Consider the following 20,305-nt stretch of genomic DNA (forward strand, 5'->3'; position numbering starts at 1 on the left):
TTGGAATAGCTAATCATGTCGGACGATATGGCGAGTCACTACCAGGTGATGGAGGAGCTGGGCAGTAAGTGTTCCCCCTGACAGGGGTTTTGCATCTGGCTAACCATGTCCCGTTTGCAGGCGGCAGTTTTGGAACTGTTTACAAAGCAATTGACAAGACCGACGGCGAGATTGTTGCCATTAAACACGTACGCGCTTTCAATCCGACCCAATGGTGCCCAATTGACCTTTCACCTCTCCCAGATCGATCTCGAATCCAGTGAAGATGATATCCAGGAAATTCAACAGGAGATTTCTGTCCTGGCTACCTGCGCGAGTGCCTACGTTACACAATACAAGGCCAGTTTCCTTAAGGGGCACAAGCTATGGATTGTTATGGAATACCTCGGAGGTGGTTCTTGTTTGGACCTGGTATGCCCAACTGTTGCCCTACGGTGGGATGCCCTGCTGACCGTTACAGCTAAAACCAGGAAGTTTCAATGAAGCCCACGTCGCAATCGTCTGCCGCGAACTTCTCCAGGGATTAGATTACTTGCACAGCGAAGGCAAGATTCACCGGGATGTCAAAGCCGCCAATGTCCTGCTTTCTCAGACTGGAAAGGTCAAGCTGGCCGACTTTGGAGTGGCCGCACAGCTGGTCAACATCAAATCACAGCGCAATACATTTGTCGGAACTCCATTCTGGATGGCGCCGGAAGTTATCCAGCAGGCTGGATATGACTTCAAGGCGGATATTTGGTCATTGGGTATTACAGCCATTGAAATGATCAACGGCGAGCCACCCCATGCCAGCACACACCCTATGAAAGTGCTCTTTTTGATTCCGAAGAACCCCGCCCCTCGCCTCGAGGGCAATGAATACAGCAACACATTCAAAGACTTCATTGCGCAGTGTCTTACGAAAGATCCAGATCGCCGCCCGAGTGCAAAGGAGCTTCTCCGACACAAATTCATTCGGAATGCTGGCAAGCCCGAGGCACTCCAAGAGCTCATCCATCGCAAGCAAGACTGGGATGGTGGTCGTGGTGTGTCCAAGAACGTCAAATATTATGCCGAGTCTCTGAACACTATGACCAGGCCTGAGGAGGATGACGACGAAGACTGGGTCTTTGACACCGTCAAGGCCCCCAGTATGTGGGTGCCCAAGGGTACAGACTGGACGACATTAGATGAGGAGGAGGAGAACACTGATCCTGCCGAGCTCATGGAGGACATGCATATCTCGCAGCCTCCACCTCCTCCCAAGCACCAGGCCAACTCGACCGTTCGACGAATTCCTACAGAACGATCACCTTCTGTCCGCCGGGCGAACACCAAGCGCCGCTCCAGTGGTATCAAACAACCACTTGGTTTGGACTTGAGCTACGGTAACAGTCCATCTACTGTTAGACAGTTCCGTCGGGTATCAGACAAGGTCCCCGCCGATGTCAAATCTCCAAAGCAGGCTTTTGACGAAAATGTCAGCCCGAAGGTCATGTCCACCGACTCGTCTAGCAAGGAGGCTCAAATTGGACGACGGGCATACAGCAAAGCCGTCGGACTCTCCTGCCAGGAGGTATTGTCGACAACTGGAGACGGTGATAAGCGTGAAGCTATCTCCAGACTGGCCGAGGCCTGGAGTGACCTGGAAATGGTCGATCCAGAGGGTCTCTACCACATCGTCAGAATTATGAACGAGAAACTCCAAGCGTAAGCCTGTTTCATCTCAAACTATATATCCAAATTAACGAGATACCAGTGACTCCCGTCTATCAACTCTCCTCCCACCTACTCAACCCGACTCTCCCTCTCGCCCTCGCCTCGTTTTGGCTCAAAACAACCCTCACCTGAAAAGCCACAAGCGTCGCCAATCCTACGTCCCCGAAACTCAACCCCAATCTCCCACATCCAACCTACCTGGCCAGTCCGTTCCCGGAATGGAACATACCAAACAACTCTCCGACGTCCTCTACACGCGCTGGTCTGAGGGTCTTCGCAACCGCTGGGGTGGCATCTAATCCTAATGTCCCCTCCAACCATCACCTACCTCCATTTTCAGCATCACCCTCTACCCTTCTTTCATTCCCTGTATAGACCCATGTGGCGTTCCAAACCTGTTGTATAACCATTGTCATTGCCCCTGCATCCTTGGTGTCCGTTCGTTGTACGATTTTACCTTTTACTGTCACTTTCTATGTCTGGTGGGACTGGTCCCGGAGTTCTAATGATCTGGTGTAATCGTTTTGCTGTCTTCTATACTTTCCTTTGCGATAGAATGCTGCCTGTGCTTCTGTCTGTTTATTGGCTACGTGCCTTGTGGGATAATTTTTGGGTATTTTGAGGAATACTAGAATACATATGAAACTCATGATTAGGATTTTCCTTTCCGATCGTCCATTGCTAGTCCTACTTCTTCTTGGAATATATATGGCTTCCGCATCTACATCTTGTTCTTTGTCGAATCATCAGAACCAGAAACCCATCTAACAATTTACGATACCACGCAACTTTGCCCGAGTTCGTATACAGCTTAATACAAGTCGACAACTCCTGATAAAACCTTGACCCAAGAGTGTCAGAGATTCCATCATCACACCCAACCCCCATCTCAGCATCCGCAGCAGCAAGCACATACCCATCCCTCTCCCCCTCTTCCTGTTGAGCATCAAGATCAAGCGGATACCCAGCACAAGAATACCTCTCCGGGAAATCCATCCTCAGGATACCATTGTAGATCCTTGCGCATCCACCACAAGAACCCATTCAAATCCTGTCCCACAAAGTCCCCAGCCGCTAAGCTCCCAAGACTCCGATCCGGGATTGAGACCTTCCCCGTCCAGCTTCCCGCTTTTCCTAGAACATTGACACCAGTCGCATCTTCTTGCGGAGTTTGTCCGGTAGGGTACCGAGTAGGCGACCAGCTCTGCAATGTGAAGCCGGTCATCGAAGGCGCCGTCTGTGTTTCTTCAGTTGATGAGGTTTTGAGAGCTAACGAATGACTATGCCTTGATGCAGCTGTCAGTTTTGTGTCTTTGTAAGTATTGCAGAGTAACTTGCCAGTGTTGCTGCTGCCCAAATATCAACAAGTCCCAGGTGCTCGTCTTCAATCCTGTAAGATGGATCGAGTAGTCCGAGGTCAATGGCTGGGAATACCCTCGGGTTGGATTTCCATTGTGATGAGTGTCATGACCTGACCACGGTGCGCTGGAGGGGAGGGACTGGCGGCCACCTAGAAATGTAAGATGAATTGACCAAGTGTCGCAGGAATAAGACTGTATGGCGGGATTTCAATGGGTTGAGTGCTAGTCTCATGGTGGAGATGTGCTCAAGTCGTGCTCGTGGACGCAAAGATGTTGGGCGTGGACCCTGCATGTTCCCAAGAGCGGCATCTTCGGTCAATATAAAAAGTCGCCCACGAAGGATGCCTTCAGAACTTCAAGAGTCTGAAGACAGTCTTGTCTGTTTAAGCTTTGGCAGTAGGAGAAAGAAAGTGATACAGAGTTAGATATTATGACTTGGACAAGGATCGTATTGGAATGAACAGCTACAACTAGAACAAGATCTTACAAAGCCCCCCCCATGTATGTCGTGGGTGCCTGCACAAGGGGATCCAGAGATCCGCGGAATCCATGGCCCCTCATTTGGCTGACTCGCACAGCATTTAATGTTGATCAGGGCCATGTCGCTAGAACCGTGAAGCATGAATGCCATCATATCCTCGGCGTAGGCCCAAATTCCCAGAAACCCGATCCCCGAGGACAGGCCTGGAAGCTAGAGGGGCCTCCAGCCACCTGAGTGCACCCAAGACCGAAGCCTCAGATGAACACAGGTTGCGAAGCCACGCAATAGCAGCCAGGCCCTCTCAAGAGGACGGGCAACTGGGAAGCTCCACGGGGAGACGCAAATGTACACCATGGGTACGCCAACAGAGGCCGGGGACGCAATGCCTGAGCTCACTCTGAGGCCGACTCGAACAGTGCTGGGGTTTGATCGGGACCACCGCACCCGAACCATGAAGGATGAATGCCTTGAGGTCCGCAGTGACGGTCCATTGGGGAGGACGGGGGAGAGGGGAAGGGGGGTTGAGGAAGGAAAGGAAAGGAAAGGAAAGGAAAGGAAAGGAAAGGAAAGGAAAGGGGAAATGGGGGAAGAAAAAAGAGGAAAGAAGAGAGATATGGAGAAGGAAGAAAAGGAAAGAGCAAGAGATGGAAAAGATGGGGGTATTTATACCCAGAGACCAGCCGTCCCAATCGGGAAGATCAACCAGGAAAATCATTTGCTGATATGATTTGTTTGTCGTGAATGGGCTGCAGTGTCACAAATTCTTGTCGATTTTGTACTTCCCATTGTATTCACCCTTCAACAATGGGATGTTCATCAATGGCCCCTCCATGAATGAGCTCTCAGATATTGAAACCACCCCTGCAGGACTGCCCAGTGATACACAATTTGCCATCCCACGCGGCCTCTGCTATCAGTCTATGGGACACATCCATGATGGGTTGCCTATTCTCTACAGCCTCACAGGAGCCAGATGACTATGCCACCGGAGATGGCTCCCTGGCCTATAGGTCTGGGCAAAGAGCCCAGCCTAGCTACCAGACTCGGTCAAGTGGCGTGTCTCCTCCCTGCCCGGTTCTGGTGAAGCTACAACCAGCAAGGAAAGAACTCATGACAGCCAGTCTACCACAAGGTTCCGATTCTCGAGTCCCACTTCGCACGTCAAGGTCAAAGCTAACCTGTCTCAAGGTTACGCCCCGCAGATGATTCCTCCCAATCGTGGCAACATTCCAGGCGCTGGCCTAGATCCGAATAAGGGTGATGACAATGCCATGGACAACTGGATGGCTACAACACAAGTACAACCCATGGAGACCTTGGAAGAGCACGCCGTGAAGGTCCCTCGCAATGGGATGAAGTTGAAGTTAGGGCTTCCTGAATGCCAAGACTCGAAACACATGGCTTAATAAGACGCTAAACCCCTGAAACACGCCGGACCCGCTGTGGGCTGGACTCAGGAGAGACCACACCTGTCAGAGCTATTATTTTCCCCTTTACATACTCCGTACTTGCACTTACATTCCTCCTCCCTTTCATGTTATCCTGATTGTTCTCTCCTGCTGGCTGGTCCACCATGGAGAGTATTCCGGGAGCGGAGAGCCTCACCCACGGGCCACCGCCGGATGCGAACCAGACTCAACCGGAGTCTGCTTCCGATTCTCGCTCACTCAAGCAGAACAAACGTTTATCGCTCCCTTCTGCCAAACCAACAGCCCGCCATGCCAAACGACTCACCCTCAACTTCCCCATCAACCTGAACGAACCCGAATCAACAGCCGACGTCTCCTCACCCGGAGCTGCCACTCCGGTTACGCAACCCACCCGTCCACCCACTGCCCAGCCTGGAACACCCATGTCTTTCGATGTCCCGGATGATGGCTACGATTTCCTGCGGGCTATCGCCTCGCAGGAACGGAAGGTCATGGAGCTCCGCGAGGAGCTCCACCGGGCAGAGGCAGATCTGGTGGCAATCAAGAAGCAGTGGGCACTGTCTGAAAAGAACAGGAAACGAGCGGAGATCAACCATGCGGAACCACTGATGCCGCTCCGATCTCCTGATTTCTCAGCCCCTGAGGCGTCAAATACACACCACCGAGAGCAGAGCATGAGCTCGGTTGGTTCTGCGGTATCACAGGAACGGATTAGTCGGGACCTTGAGCGACGTACCAGTGTTCGTGCTGTTGCAACCAACGGCACGAAGATTGGCACGAACGGTCGGCGAGTGTTCCAAGGAGCACACACCCGGACCCTGTCTCTTCTGTCGCCGGTAACAGCTTCAGGCGGCTTCCCACGTGAGCCAGGTCTTTCCGAGGCTGATCGCGTGGGCCGTACTCCTCGATCTGCGACACTGCCCTCGGTGGAACGCAACAATGCTGCTAGTATCGGCGGGCAGCTGGACGAAAGCCAGGTACCAGAACATCTGCTCGCCCAGTGGCGCAAGACTCTTCCTCCGCCTTCAAGGGAGGCCTTGATGCGTACCGGCAAGCAAATGGCGTCCGATTTACGGGAAGGTCTTTGGACATTTTTGGAAGACATTCGACAAGCTACGGTGGGCGAGGAAGGTATCAACGGAACACAGACACGAAACATGTCACCCAATACATTGGCGCCGCCAAATGGTCGCAAGCGCGATTCACTGGCCAAATCACGGAGCCGAGAGCGGCTGCTAGCGGATGGCAAGCTATCAAGATCTTCATCGTCATCGTCTTCGCGGGGGAGGGGACCAGCGGTCGAGACAAAAACTGGTAAAGACACCAAGCCGGCGGAAATTTCCACATCCTTCTGGGACGAATTCGGCATTGATACACCAGCTCAGAAGTCTCCGAACGCTCTCCGCGCCCCCTCCGGCCAAGTAACCGCCCCAAACGAGGCGACCGACGCCGAACAGCCCGATCGCCGCTCCAGTACTCCAGTCGATGCGCAGAATGACGAGCTCGACAATTGGGATAGCTGGGATACCCCCTCATCCGGAAAGAAGTTGCACACGCCCTCGTCGAGCCGATCGACTGTTGAATCGAAGCAAGATCAGTCACCCGTGACACAGGGCAGTAGCCCTCGAACAAGCGCTAGGTACCGTTCGACCTTTCATGATTTCATCTATGACAACCTCGTTATGCGCTGACCGCAACCTTAGCTTTGGTGATTGGAACCCAGCTTCCACTGCTCCTGATCCCAGTGTCACCGAAGGCATCCCCTGGCCTACCATTACCAAGCTGGCTCCCTCTAAGCTTCAACGAACTGCCTCCAATTTGATGGCAGAGTGGGAGCGCTCCTTGTCCCCGTCTCCGGAGCGAGCATCCTCTCCTTCGCTGACTCGCAAGGACAGCAAGAAGGACTAATGGTGTTCTTTTCTCTACCTTCATGTACATACTTACTTCTTGATTCTTTGGCCTATCTGCCGAATCACGCAGGACGACGACCTATACCATACGAGAGCGTTGTTTCTTGTCTTGTCGATGCATTTCCTTGATTTTGCTACCCTAAAGTACTGGCCATGCTATTTGCTAGGAAACTTGTTAAAATACCATTTGATTTACCAGAGTTGCATTTAGTAATCCGATATTCTCCTTTGAAATCACCTGTAGATCACAAAGTTGTTGGCGTTCCACACCTATTCTGAATATTCGGTGAAATGATTTTCCGGGACCTAAGTGGCAATCACGTGCTTTCTGCACTTCAGGACCGCCTCGTCCGCCGTAAAAGTAAATTTGCGGTTCTGTTGGTCGCCTCCGCAAGATCTCCGCGTCTTGAATCTTTACTTGATCCATTCATTCCGCGCGCTTTCTTTCTTTGCCCAGGTCTAGTGGACTACAAGAACAGTCTGACCTAGATCCACTCGATCATTAATAGCAACACACCCTGCAACGTCTAATTCGCATCGATCTTCGAAATGGCCTTTCCAGGCACAACAGGCGGCGTGGCGCCGATGGGCGGCCTCGGAGGTTCCCCCGGCATGCAGGGTATGAATGACCAGGAGCAGGCAATGGTCAAGATGGTTCGTGATTCAATCAACCTATATCGCCATGCACTTCTAACAGACGCGCAATAGATGCAAGCCGGTATGGAGTCTTGCCCGATCAAGACCGTTATCGCAGGCACCATGGGTTTCGGTCTTGGTGGAGCTTTCGGTCTCTTCATGGCCAGTGTAAGTCAACTCCCCCGCCAATGAACTCGATATCCACAGCGCAGTTCCTGATCTGTTTCTCTTTAGATGTCCTACGATTCGACCTTCACACCCCAGGGCCGCGCTATTGCCGACCTCCCCTGGCGCGAGCAAGTTCGTCGCGGTTTTAAGGATATGGGTTCTCGCTCTTGGTCGTCTGCGAAGAACTTCGGTATCGTCGGTGCGCTCTACTCCGGTACTGAGTGTTGCATTGAGGGTCTCCGCGCCAAGAACGATCTTACCAACAGTGTTGCTGCTGGTTGTGTCACTGGTGGTATTCTCGGTGCGAAGGCTGGTCCCCAGGCTGCTGCTTTTGGTTGTGCTGGTTTCGCCGCGTTCAGTGCGGCTATTGATGCCTACATGAGAATGCCTGCCAGCGACGACTAAACGCTCGGCTCGGCCCTCAGATTCGAGTCTCGGACTCGAACTTGAAAAAACAACTTGACTGCATGATTTGACTTCATATGGTCTCAACTCGTTGTGCTTTTCTCTCTGTACATTTCTACGGCATCTGGCGTTCTAGACAAGAACGGAGCATTGCGGGTGTTTGGGTTGCTTTCTGTCTTTTACTGGGTACCTGGCTTTTCCCGCTTGTGCTCATATTGTTGCTTGTCTCGTTTGAGACGGCATGGCTCCGGCATGGTGGTTTTATCATAGACTTAGGGTACCTTACATAAGCATGGCGTCAATGTTGCCAACGCTCCTTCCTTCTACCTACAACTTCTCAACGATCCTTCCCAAAGCTACAACCTCGACGTTTCACGATTTTCGTTGCCTCTTTCCCACCTGTCTTCACCATGTCGTGCTTTTCGTGTCCAACTTCATCGCCTCAACAACCTGGTTCCCCCACGTCCCATCTCCCTGAAGCTGATCACGATGAAATAAACAAATCTTTACGCCCCATCCAAGTCTCTGCAGCGAACATCCCAACTGCTGTGCGTGTCTATTCAACCATCCAAAGCCTCATCCAACGCGAACGAATCAATACCCCTGATCTACTCGTGATTACAGAGCTAAAGCCACATGTCGGTACACAACTATGGCAGAAATTTGAACAACTCGAATCACCGGCACTCCGAAAGTCCTTTGATCCTAATACTGGGCACTTTACGATCAAAATGCCGACACCGCTACATAACTGTGCCCTAATTTGGTTCCAAGACGCACGAGACAAGTGGATAGAAGCCGGGCTTCTGACGACAGCCGAGAAGAGAATGATGAAAGCCCAAGTCGCGGATACGATCACACTCACACGGGGCGTCTACGCTAATTGTCGGAAAGAACCTGATGTACATGTGAACGTCCATGGTCTCAATCTTCCCACGCTCTGCTTCGAAATCGGATACAGCGAATCAAAACCCCTTCTTGAAAGTGACATGCGAAGACTACTGATCGGTGGCCAGGGTGATATTACTGCTGTGATATTGATTAAGTGGTACAAGAGACGAGCCGGTGTTGCTGGTACGATTGAACTTTGGCGACTGGACAACAACGGTAATCCACTCAAGGAACAGGATGAAGCCATTTTCCCGGTACCTTCCTCTCCTCAACCGCCAATTAAAGTCACACGGAAAATGTTGTTCGGAAATGCTCTTTTACCGGGACGTCCACCACTTGATATTTTTTCATTCTCACTTGATGATTTACGCATAGAGGCGCGAATTGCTATGGCTAAACAGTCCCTTTTTCCTCTTTGAACGGTGGATACGGCGTTTACTTCTCTTACTTTTATTCCTAATCCAATCGCTCTTGTTCCTTTCTGGATAGATGATATAGAACTTCCGCCATTCCTTATAGTTCAATTTGCTAGTACTGAAGCCCAAGCCGGATTAGAGTGGAACAGTCACCGGTGTACTCTAGTCGGTTACGTCACAGTCCACCTTGGGAAATTTACTCCCACGTTAAGCACTCACTCATTAACATCACACACCATGACTTCCACTGTTCTTGTCACTGGAGCCAGTGGCTTCCTTGGACGAGCTGTCTTCAACACCTTCCAGCACTCTGGTGTGCTGGTCGTTGGGCAGGGATTCTCCCGCGCTGCCCCGCCTACCATCTTGAAGGCCGACCTCGAGAAGAATGAAGATATTCAGAGACTATTCGATGAAGTGAAGTGTGTATTCCCAAATTAGGCTCTACTCTACAGCTACTAATAAGTTTGCGATCCACAGGCCTCAAATTGTCATCCACTGTAAGCTCATAAACCGCCGACTCGAACCCCGCCACTAACACCCCGCAGGCGCCGCCAACAAGTCGCCCGACCTCTGCGAGAAGAACCCGGACCAGGCCCGCAAGGTCAATGTCGACGCTACGCGCGCGTTGGCCAAAGAATGTCAGGGCCGTGGTGCTTTCCTGATCTACATCTCAACCGACTACGTCTTCCCCGGCACGGAGGGTGACGCACCCTACGAGGCAGATGCGCCAACCAATCCTCCAAACCTCTACGGTCAGTTAAAGCTGGATGGCGAGCGCGCAGTTCTGGAAGAAACCGGCGACTCGGGTCTCGGCGTGGTACTGCGCGTGCCGGTGCTCTACGGCAGCGCCAAGGAGAACTCCGAGAGCGCAGTGAACACACTCGTCGATGCTGTTAAGAAGGCCACCGATGAGAATGCTGGCGTCAAGATGGACGATTGGTCTCAGCGGTATCCAACCAATACCGAGGATGTTGGTCGCGTGTGCCGGGATATCGTCATCAAGTACCTCAAGGAGAAGGAGAAGCGCAAGGAGTTGCCGCGCATCCTGCAGTTTACGTCTGAAGACCGCATGACCAAGTATGAGATCTGCCAGAAGATTGCTCAGGTGCTTGGTGTTGCGATCCCCGGTATGATCAGGCAGGGCAATGACCCCAACGCTGCGGTACAGCGGCCTTATGACACCCATATGTCGACCAAGGCGTTGACTGACATTGGAATTGATGTGCGGACAATGGATTTCGTCGCCTGGTGGTAAGTCGTACCATTTGATAAATCTTTGTATAGAGATTCTAACAAAGAACAGGCGCAGGGAACTAGGTGCTTACCGCAAGTAAGCCCGACCTCTTGAATGATTCAGGCATTAAACCGGAAGTCATAGAGGATCAAGAAAAGAACGATGAATATCACGCTGTCTCAAACCCTCCGTAGACGTATCCACCACTATGGCTTGACGTTGAGCTCCACGATCCCCACTAGGAAGAACCACAATTCCTGAAGATCTGGGGATATCTCAGACATGGGGAATCTCACATGGCTGATCAGCGGCATGCAACAATGCAATAGTTCCTCTAGTTCTTGTCGATCGTAGTTAACTTTGAGTAACCTCGATTTCCGCTTGCGGCGGAAATATCCTCTCGGCGACCACTTCTCTTCTACACATCGCCGATCGCATCTCAGATCCGATTTGCACATTCGGTGAGTCTCTCATGCAACAGAGCCCTATGCCCCAAAAAGCGATCGGCGCAGGCCGCATTTGCGACTGGTCAATTGGAAATGAGACTGTGAATACCGGGGGCTTTCCAGGCCCGTGCCAAATGCCACCGTTACTTTTTTCCCACATTGTGCCAGGTCGCTTTCTTTTCCCCTCTTCACCTGACCCTTCGCGACCAAACTGTGCTGCAAAACTTGATCCTGAGGCGAGGCTAATTTCCGGGCAGCTGCCGAGACCAAACCTGAAACCGCGCCTCGCCCCCTGGGGGGCGTCTCGGAAAAATTCACGGGAAAGGAACACCGGGGTCACCGCAAAATTTCTCGAGATATCTTGGAGCACGTGGAGACGCGGAGATGGCTCCGACTAGCGAGCAAAACCCCTCGATCGCGAGGAGCAGATCGCGGTATCGTCGCAATCGCCCAACGGAGGCGCTCCCTCCTACTCCCGCGACTTCGAACCAGCACGAGAACAGAGGCAATGCGCAGGCTAAGCCCACGAAAAACGCGAACCCCAATGAGGAGGATGCGCGCGCGCGCGAAGCGCATCGACAGAACGCAATGGAACAATTGACTGGAGGAGACAACGCGACACAACTCCCTCGGCGGCCTAACGGGTCTGCGAAAGAGGCAAGTCGCGCCGAACGCTCGCGCACACGCGACATCACGCCGGACACCCATCGCAAATCTTTCTTCGACAAGGTCAAACTGTCCAAAGTCAAGTCGGCTGTCACCAAATCCGACCCAGTTCCGAAGTACATTGGGGTGGGTGGAACTGGTGTGGTCCCTGGAGTTGATGCGCCTGTGAGTGCTGTCAACGCTGGGGAGCGTCGTGTTGTTGCGCAGTATGGGGATGCCTCTGCCAACCTCACCATCACACCGTCAACCTCGGTTCAAGATCTATTGTTGGATGCGACCAAACGGCTGTCTAAGGATATCAACCCTGAGAAGTTTATTGTTATGGAGTCGTTCTGTCAGCTTGGCTTGGAACGTCCCCTTCGTCGCTTTGAGCGTATCCGAGATGTCATGAATTCCTGGACTACTGATGCCGACAACCGCTTCATCATCATCCCTCCCTCCAGTGTAGAGGCATTGGCTCAGCTGGAAGCAGCACATGTTCCCAGCGAGCAGCCATCATCTGAAACCGTCTATATTTACCATTCCCAACGTCGTCGCAAGTGGGACAAACGATATGTGACTATGCGTGCCGACGGACAGGTCACTATTGCGAAAAAGGAGAACGCCAAGGATCATACCAACATCTGCCATTTGTCCGACTTCGACATCTACTTCCCCAGCGCTCGAGCTTTGAGCAAAGATGTCAAACCACCCAAGAAGATCTGCTTTGCAATCAAAAGCCAACAGAAGTCTTCAATGTTTCTCTCTACAGAGAACTTTGTGCACTTCTTCTCGACCAGCGACAAAACTATTGCGGACAAGTGGTATCGGGCCACTCAACAATGGAGGAGTTGGTACTTGGCTAACAAGGTTGGAGTAGCAGAGAAATCGGAGGTCGATGCACTCAAGCGCTCTGGGACCAAGAAGTCGACTCGCCAGCACAAACAAGCGCCAATTGAAGTCCCACTTCTACAACGAGAGAACAGACCGGAGTCTTCAAGAGATGGAAGCTCTGATTACCAGAGGCCGTCAAGCTCCAAGGAAATGTTCTCTCGGAAGAAAACCACCCGTGGGCATGTGCCGCCGCCATCTTCATATCCCCAGGACCTGCCACTTGATCCCGAGTCTCACGTTTCAAGGGCAGACAAAGAGCCATTGGTGCATGGCGTCATGCCCGCAGAAGTGGAAGCTGCTACATTCTCCCCAACGGGACTTCTGGGCCGAACATACACCCAACGCCAGACCGCCATGCGCGAACGCGAGGATCGTGAAAAGCGCTCTATGCAAGATCCTTTCACAGGAACCGGCTTGATGGGCACAGGCTCAATCCACCACGACTCAAACCCCAACAGCCGAACCAACACCATGACCCGAGCCCCAGATACAACCTTCTTGAATCAAACCCAGTCCCGCAGCCAATCCAACTCGTTCGACCAGAAGAACAAACCCCTCGTCGACCTAACCCCAGTCTTCGTCGAACCACCACAACACAGCAGAAAAGGCAAAGGCCACGGCGTAAAAGTCGAACCAGGAATGCAATTAATCGAAGGAGCAACAGGCCCAGACCTGACACAAGGCTCAGTAGCCATCCCACCAACGACCTCCTGGCGTCGACCATCCGCAGATACGCCACCCCAGCGACGAAACACAACTCGCAGCGTGCGACACCCTCCAAAACAATACGCGGGTTCACATTCCGCAGACACAAGCCCAGTCTCTACAAGCAATCAATTCACACCGAATAGTCTCCTCGCCCATTCTTCCAGAGTCGCTCCTACACCGCAGAGAAAGGGCCATGGCGTGGCAACCGGCGATCGCAACGCTACAAAGCCGTTACTCGATATGTCCCCCGAAAATCCATTCGCGGATGGAAGTCTCCTCCGACAACTTTGATTTTCCTTTTCCCTTGGTTCACATTCCCCATTTACGATGTCTATGATTTCTCAACGATGGCTGTTGGTTCACAATACCTGAGGGTTGCTATGGGCCATAGGTTTTCGTACTGTGAGAATTTGATCTGACCAATGCCATTGCTGTGTATTTCTTTCTTGGATTCGAGGATCGAGATGAATGCGAGGTTGTGATAGGTGGTGATCAATTCTTTGTTAGATACCCATTTTTATGTTGATGTCGCCTTTTGCAATGGATGATTACTTTGGTTTTGTCTTCAGTGTTCAATATGATGCAAACTTTATTTTTGTACTCGTTCCTCGCTTTGTAACGGACATTGCATGTATGAATACTTCCAGGAGTAGTCTTCAGTAGGGCCTATGAATACTTTTTATTTAACAGCGCCTTCAGTATCTTTGTAAAATGCCAGTAACAGTGCATAGCAAACATGCAATAAGTTAATTCCTTGAATTTCATGTAATCATGTAATCTTCCAGAACGTTACACCATATCGTGGTGATCCCTTAAATTCATCTGTGATCCCCTATCAGAATGTAGCTTACGGTGTTCTTCTTCTCTTAAAACCACACCAATATATTTACACGTCCTATAGGATGAAAAATAAGGACCTCTACTCCTGAAAGCCGACAGGGTAAGCTTTGTGCCGATTCAGCTAACAACACAGAGCCAAATTTACTTACTTGCAACCTACACCCTCAACCTTCTTTCCTTGTCACCTACCTTCTCGTACCGTACCACCTCCATAGCATGATGTCCAAACCAACATGCTCCCACAGTCCCAGCACACACCCACCCCATGCTCAACCCTCGCAACACCCCATTTCGAGCAAGGGGAACCTTAAGGTGCAGCAAGGGCGGAATCCGCATCATACTGCACAGACTCGACAACAAAGCCCAGTGCTTCACCGGAACTGTGAGCACCATAGATCGCATCGTGTTTGACCTGGTAGTCGGATCCCGTTCGACCACAGTGCCACTCGAGGAGGTTCAGCGTGCACTGGTTTCATCGACCCAGAGGAAGTCATGCTTGAATAGAATGAGGAAATCCTTCTGCCGGGGGCAGATTGTTCTCTCCTCGTGAGGCTGCATTAAAATCACCGCTGAGGGATGGTGGACGAAAATTGATGAGGACAATGCTCCCAACGTGCCTGATCTGGATATAAGCAAGTGTGCTTATAATTCGTGACTTTTCTGGTGAATTGCGATTTTGCAAATGAGAATGTGTGGCCGTTTAAGGGGTCTGCTAGTACCATGCCTGTTGAAAGGGTTGATGTTCCCGAACACTGGCCAAAGACCTTCTCCTATGCCCAAGGAATATACAAGCAGCTAGGATCCTCTACGCCAATGCTGCAGCCATCAACGCATACGCAAAAGCATCAGGTTACATCCCTTTGCAAGGAAAACGGCGAACTAGAAAGCACTGCTTCATTGAAATCATTGAACCGAAGTTCCGCTGAGAATGCGCAGCTTTGAAACAGGAGGATATGCGCCAGCTTGTCCCCAGTCACTTGCTACACTTGAATATGCCAATCTAAAATCTTATTATGAAGGCTCTTGTCAAACATAATTCCTAATGAATCCCATTCATTCCAACTTTCTTTATCCTGATGTATTGTCTTTGCACTAAACTCCTTTGGGATCCCGACATTAGTAGATCACATATTTCATGGCCACGTCCTTTCCTTCTCTCCTCATTCGAATCACACTTCTTCACAAAATGGCCACGTTGGCTCCCATTCCTGTAGTTCTTCCCCAAGACAAAGTGCCGACCAAAACAAACGTCAGAGATATCATCGGCTCATTTCTACCAGAATGGCGATCTGTGGACCCGGATAGCCTGACCATATCATACCATGCATCTTTCGTCAATGCCCACTGTCCTGTCGAGCGACCAAGGCCGGCTACTGATGTATCTGCCGAACCCTTGAAGGTGTTTATTAAATTCCATAATAACACTGGCGGAGACCCTGAAGTCTTCAAGTATCTGGTACCGAGCAAACAGGAGGAAGCAATCATCAGCTATAAGTACGGCCAATCCGGGCTAGGAGCAAAAGTGTATGGATTCTTCCAAACACAGGATGGTACGCTCGGGAGAATTGATGAGTTCTTGGATGCACGAAACATGGAGCCGGAGGATGTTGAGAATACGATCATTCGAGCAGATGTTGCTAAGGCATTGGCGACGCTCAATACCTTGGATACTTCGTTGGAGAACAAGACAATGAAGCCATCTTGTGAAGCCATGATGAATGGACTGAAGAAATACCACAACATGGACAAGCTAAAGGCACTTGGGAAAGAAGGAGGTATCAGTGTGGACAACCTGGTTGATTACGACTTTGTGACAAGGTTGAGAAAGGTTCTGAACCAGCTGGAAGCTATGGAAGGAAAGACAGGATGGTGCATGCACGACGTTCAATTCATGAACGTTATGGTGAAAAATCATCCGAAGGAAGAAGAAAGTAGAGTGGCCTTGATTGACTTTGAGTTCGTGATGCCAAACTACCGTGCCTTGGATATTGGTGGGCACTTTATGCAGAAGATGTTCAAGTGGTTTGACGAGGAGAGCAAGATTGCGAATTGCAGGAAGTATACAGGGGAAGAGAAGAGACACTTCTGCCAGGAATATGCCATACAGTGGAACCTACTGACCGGTGACTCGGATACCGGGGACCAAGTGTTTTTGGAAAGCGAGTACGGATACTTGTTGGCCCTTGCTTTTGATATCCATATGATGCTGTGGTTCATGAGCGAAGAAAACGACAAGGATCCGTTGAATCTTCTTGGACTTAACAAGCTGTTCGAAGAGTTTGTGGATCAGTATGATAAACTTGGGCTGGAAAAACCATAGTACAAAAGGGGATTCCCTTTCCTCTTTATCTTTTACTGCCTCTCTCTACATGTCTTCGATATTGTGTCGATTGGCGTTGATGTGACAGAACGTGCGCTGGAAAATCGCAGAGTGGCCTCCACGAAGTTTGATACTCAAACAATTGGCTTCGTTGACAGATATTTTCTTGGTATCTAGTATCCATTGTATCTTTCAATTTGTCTAAGTTATCTGAACCTTGATCTAGTCAGGGTGTCATGCGGCCGAGGTAGGTTTCAAATGAAGCAAGTCCAAGTAAAACGGTACTGCTGTAACTGGGCATGCATCTGCAGAGCTAGTCCTTATCTATATGATTTTAACTACATTACTTCAGACTGTGACTTAACGCTACATGCCGCGCGTCGTGTCGAAGAAAAGCTAACAGTTAGTCGCCTCTGACTACGTAGTCAAACTCCATTTTGCGAAATCAGCCGAAGCAACGACGACCTTGGGAATATCAGTATGTAACATTCCGACTTAACTTAGATAAGACACCAGAATTTGCTGGGAAGCGTACCGTATTAAGCGCACCTCAATACGATACATGTACTGTACCATTTGGACCCCTGCAAATAGCGTCTAATCCAAGTGGGGCGTGGCCCACTCTGAGGCAAACCTTGCTATTAGTCTCTTCCACTTTAGATATCTGATACGATTACGAGTCCCAAATACGCGTATAGTATGCGGTTCGTATCCGGTCCATCTATTATTACCACTATTCCAGTCTACTTTCCCACAAGCTAACTTAATAGCAGAAACTCTTCTCTTGGTATTCACCGCCTGCTATCAGGAGCCACTCCCTTCTTATTTATTGGTGGACTTCACGCACGAGCTCTTCCTCCTTCCTATCATCTTCGCAACCAAAAAGTGCAATATGGAAGCATACGGCAACAGTGATGAACCGGCTCCGTCGTATAGATGGGCCGCAGAGGACCATGAGTTGATCAGTCAATCGGCCGATGTGCGGGGTGAGTGGACACACGAACAAACCTGGGAGAATGGGAAAACCTGACTAGCTATAGCCGACGGCCGGATCGATGTCAATCTCGATTCGGTCATTTCTAGGAATATTGCTAAGAGTATCGCCCAGGTCATCGATCTACAGCAAGAGGACTTACATAATCCCCCTCCGAGTTATGAGGACCAGCAAAAGGTTCCACCTTTCGCCTTTGATCTTCAGCTCAACATTGTCATTCAGATTGTAGGCAGTCGAGGGGATGTGCAACCCTTTGTTGCCTTGGGAAATGAGCTCCAAAAACATGGTCATCGTGTTCGGATTGCCACTCACGATGTATTTGCGGATTTTGTCACGCAATCTGGATTGGAATTCTTCCCGATTGGCGGAAATCCAGTTGAATTGATGGCTTACATGGTCAAGAACCCGGGATTGCTGCCTCAGATGGAGACCTTACGATCAGGAGAAATCCAGAAGAAGCGGGCTATGGTCAGGACAATGCTCGACGGCTGCTGGCGGTCGTGTATCGAGAATGACCCAATATCAAATGAACCCTTTGTGGCAGACGCCATCATTGCGAACCCTCCTAGTTTTGCACACATTCACTGTGCCCAAGCACTGAGCATTCCCCTACACCTCATGTTTACTATGCCATGGAGCAGCACGAGGGAATTTCCTCACCCTCTTGCAAATTTGAAGCCCTCGCGGATGGATCCAAGTATAGCAAACCTCGTTTCTTTTGGTGTGGCAGAGTGGCTCACCTGGCAAGGGTAAGAATGCTTAAGGTTTCCGATGTATTGGTTAATAGAAGAACTGATTGAAACATGCAGATTGGGTGATGTTATCAATAAATGGCGAGCGACTCTAGACTTGGAACCAATTGCAATGGTACAGGGACCCAGCCTAGCGGAATCTTTGAAAATTCCCTTTACGTACTGCTGGTCTCCTGCGTTAGTCCCCAAGCCAATGGATTGGCCCGCGCACATTGGTAAGGTTTCCTCCGAATGTTGATACGATGGAGATAACGAGATGGAAGAAGCTGACGTTGTGCATAGATGTTTGTGGTTTCTTTTTCAGAGATCAACCGATATATAAGCCGTCTGAGGAATTGATGACGTTCCTTGAGTCCGGCCTACCTCCAGTCTACATCGGATTTGGAAGTATTGTGGTTGAAGAGCCCCAATCATTGACCAACGCCGTGCTAAGGGCTGTGGCTCGAGCTGGTGTCAGGGCCATTGTGTCGCGAGGCTGGAGTAACCTTGGCGGGGGTTCCCCTAATTCTAAAGATGTCTTCTACCTCGACGACTGCCCACATGAATGGCTGTTTCAGCGTGTCGCGGCAGTGGTTCACCACGGAGGAGCGGGAACTACAGCTTGTGGACTCTTCAATGGGCGACCGACTGTAGTTGTACCATTCTTTGGAGAGTGAGATTTCAAACTATATCCCATCTATTGTGCTTCCTAACTGACCTTCCTAGTCAACCATTCTGGGGAGACATGATAGCAAGAGCGGGTGCTGGCCCGCGTCCCATCCCTCAAGCTTCTCTCAATGCACGAAACCTTGCAGATGCTATTCGCTTTTGCCTGACGGCAGAAGCCAACGAAGCGGCGCAAAAGATTTCAATGAAAATGCAGACCGAATCTGGCTTAAATGCTGCGGTTGAATCATTTTATAGGCATTTGCCGGCCCAAAGAATGCGTTGCCAGATCATGCCCAAGCAGGCAGCTGTTTGGACGTATACTAAGTCTAAGAGGCAAATAAAACTTTCAAAACCAGCTGTTCAAACGTTGATTGATCATTCAAAGATTGAGGTAAAGCATCTCCGGTGGTCTGTCTCCTCTTTTCCCCACAGGACAAGTAAGAATAGCTGTACTAACGTTCCCTTCACTAGCCATGACATCAATCCACTCATTATTGAAAACCGTCGGTGGGATCCTCTTACTGGGATATTGTCCGCTACTGCAACCACCGGATCCAACATGCTCAAATCCACCACTGGCATGGTGACCAATCCTTATCAGGAATATAAACGCAACCATTCTGATGTTTCCCCACAGAATACTACGTTGAGGGACTTACAGCCTTTGTCGTCAACATCCTCAATTTCCACTAGCGGCCAACAGAGTGGAAAACGGGGCGGAAAATCTGCGTCTACCGCAATTTCCATGGCTGGCGCCTTTCTTGGTGGTTTTGGCAAGTTCACTGGCACGTACTTCAAAGGCGTCGTAGTGGACATTCCCCACGCAGCGGCCGAGGGCTTCCGCCAGGTTCCCCGACTCTATGGCGAAGAGCCCAAAGACTACGGTACCATTGACGGCTGGAAATCAGGAGCAGTTTTTGGCGGCCGAAACTTTGTCGATGGGATGACTGATGGCTTCAAGGGTCTTGTCACGGAGCCGTATCAAGGAGCCAAGGAGGAGGGAGCGTTAGGCGCGGTCAAAGGGTTCGCAAAAGGTACCATTGGCTTTGCTACCAAAATCCCATCCGGTAAGAGCCTAGCATGCAACCTTATGCTTGAATGGGTAAATACTGACGCTGAGATTCCTTTAGCCGGATTGGGCTTGGTTGCCTATCCTTTCCAAGGCATCGCAAAGAGTATCGAATCGACGGTCCGATCCAAGACTCGAAAGGCTGTCATCAATGCACGCCTAAAAGATGGGTACTCTCTGACCCAAAGGCAGAATATGACACCTGAGGAGCAAAACTATGTCTTGCGAACTTTTGAGACTCTTTTACGTGGCACGAGTACTTGAATGCTCGCTTCACAAGGTCAACATGTGGCAATCAGATTTTCGAATTATTTCAGCAGTGATAGACTTAATTATTATAGAACTCATAGCCAGGGCAA

At 50.4% G+C, this 20,305-nt stretch overlaps 8 protein-coding genes across 8 annotated transcripts; all 8 read left to right on the forward strand.

Annotated features, from left to right (window-relative positions):
- Positions 1–15: 15 nt before the first annotated feature.
- On the forward strand, positions 16–1,997 carry PENARI_c002G10041 (STE20 family serine/threonine-protein kinase; the record flags this gene model as incomplete). Its single annotated transcript, XM_022627829.1, has 5 exons — positions 16–64; positions 121–188; positions 244–411; positions 461–1,689; positions 1,739–1,997. The coding sequence occupies 5 exons, from the start codon at positions 16–18 to the stop codon at positions 1,995–1,997; spliced, it is 1,773 nt and encodes a 590-aa protein (XP_022492680.1).
- Positions 1,998–4,476: 2,479 nt separating this feature from the next.
- On the forward strand, positions 4,477–4,946 carry PENARI_c002G04668 (uncharacterized protein; the record flags this gene model as incomplete). The annotated part of the gene is made up of 2 exons (XM_022627456.1): positions 4,477–4,672; positions 4,729–4,946. 2 exons carry the CDS (start codon positions 4,477–4,479, stop codon positions 4,944–4,946), a joined length of 414 nt encoding a protein of 137 aa, XP_022492404.1.
- A 167-nt stretch (positions 4,947–5,113) lies between these two features.
- Positions 5,114–6,878, forward strand: PENARI_c002G03723 (DUF4048 domain-containing protein; the record flags this gene model as incomplete). Its single annotated transcript, XM_022627383.1, has 2 exons — positions 5,114–6,609; positions 6,674–6,878. The coding sequence occupies 2 exons, from the start codon at positions 5,114–5,116 to the stop codon at positions 6,876–6,878; spliced, it is 1,701 nt and encodes a 566-aa protein (XP_022492914.1).
- Positions 6,879–7,429: 551 nt separating this feature from the next.
- Positions 7,430–8,089, forward strand: PENARI_c002G10697 (translocation channel protein TIM22; the record flags this gene model as incomplete). The annotated part of the gene is made up of 3 exons (XM_022627868.1): positions 7,430–7,534; positions 7,589–7,684; positions 7,751–8,089. The coding sequence occupies 3 exons, from the start codon at positions 7,430–7,432 to the stop codon at positions 8,087–8,089; spliced, it is 540 nt and encodes a 179-aa protein (XP_022492696.1).
- A 410-nt stretch (positions 8,090–8,499) lies between these two features.
- On the forward strand, positions 8,500–9,399 carry PENARI_c002G05669 (uncharacterized protein; the record flags this gene model as incomplete). Its single annotated transcript, XM_022627534.1, has 1 exon — positions 8,500–9,399. The coding sequence occupies one exon, from the start codon at positions 8,500–8,502 to the stop codon at positions 9,397–9,399; it is 900 nt and encodes a 299-aa protein (XP_022492432.1).
- Positions 9,400–9,633: 234 nt separating this feature from the next.
- PENARI_c002G12560 (dTDP-4-dehydrorhamnose reductase family protein) lies at positions 9,634–10,730 on the forward strand (the record flags this gene model as incomplete). Its single annotated transcript, XM_022627994.1, has 4 exons — positions 9,634–9,815; positions 9,874–9,893; positions 9,942–10,647; positions 10,700–10,730. The coding sequence occupies 4 exons, from the start codon at positions 9,634–9,636 to the stop codon at positions 10,728–10,730; spliced, it is 939 nt and encodes a 312-aa protein (XP_022492777.1).
- Positions 10,731–11,460: 730 nt separating this feature from the next.
- On the forward strand, positions 11,461–13,614 carry PENARI_c002G00180 (uncharacterized protein; the record flags this gene model as incomplete). Its single annotated transcript, XM_022627139.1, has 1 exon — positions 11,461–13,614. The coding sequence occupies one exon, from the start codon at positions 11,461–11,463 to the stop codon at positions 13,612–13,614; it is 2,154 nt and encodes a 717-aa protein (XP_022492209.1).
- A 1,735-nt stretch (positions 13,615–15,349) lies between these two features.
- On the forward strand, positions 15,350–20,210 carry PENARI_c002G11440 (uncharacterized protein; the record flags this gene model as incomplete). Its single annotated transcript, XM_022627922.1, has 10 exons — positions 15,350–16,452; positions 16,909–16,961; positions 17,254–17,469; positions 17,524–18,226; positions 18,287–18,444; positions 18,512–18,881; positions 18,935–19,285; positions 19,349–19,460; positions 19,515–19,944; positions 20,008–20,210. The coding sequence occupies 10 exons, from the start codon at positions 15,350–15,352 to the stop codon at positions 20,208–20,210; spliced, it is 3,699 nt and encodes a 1,232-aa protein (XP_022492659.1).
- Positions 20,211–20,305: the final 95 nt, after the last annotated feature.

This window comes from Penicillium arizonense (genome assembly GCF_001773325.1).
Source record: "Penicillium arizonense strain CBS 141311 chromosome Unknown PENARI_contig002, whole genome shotgun sequence".
In the NCBI taxonomy this organism is placed as follows: Eukaryota; Fungi; Ascomycota; class Eurotiomycetes; order Eurotiales; family Aspergillaceae; genus Penicillium; species Penicillium arizonense.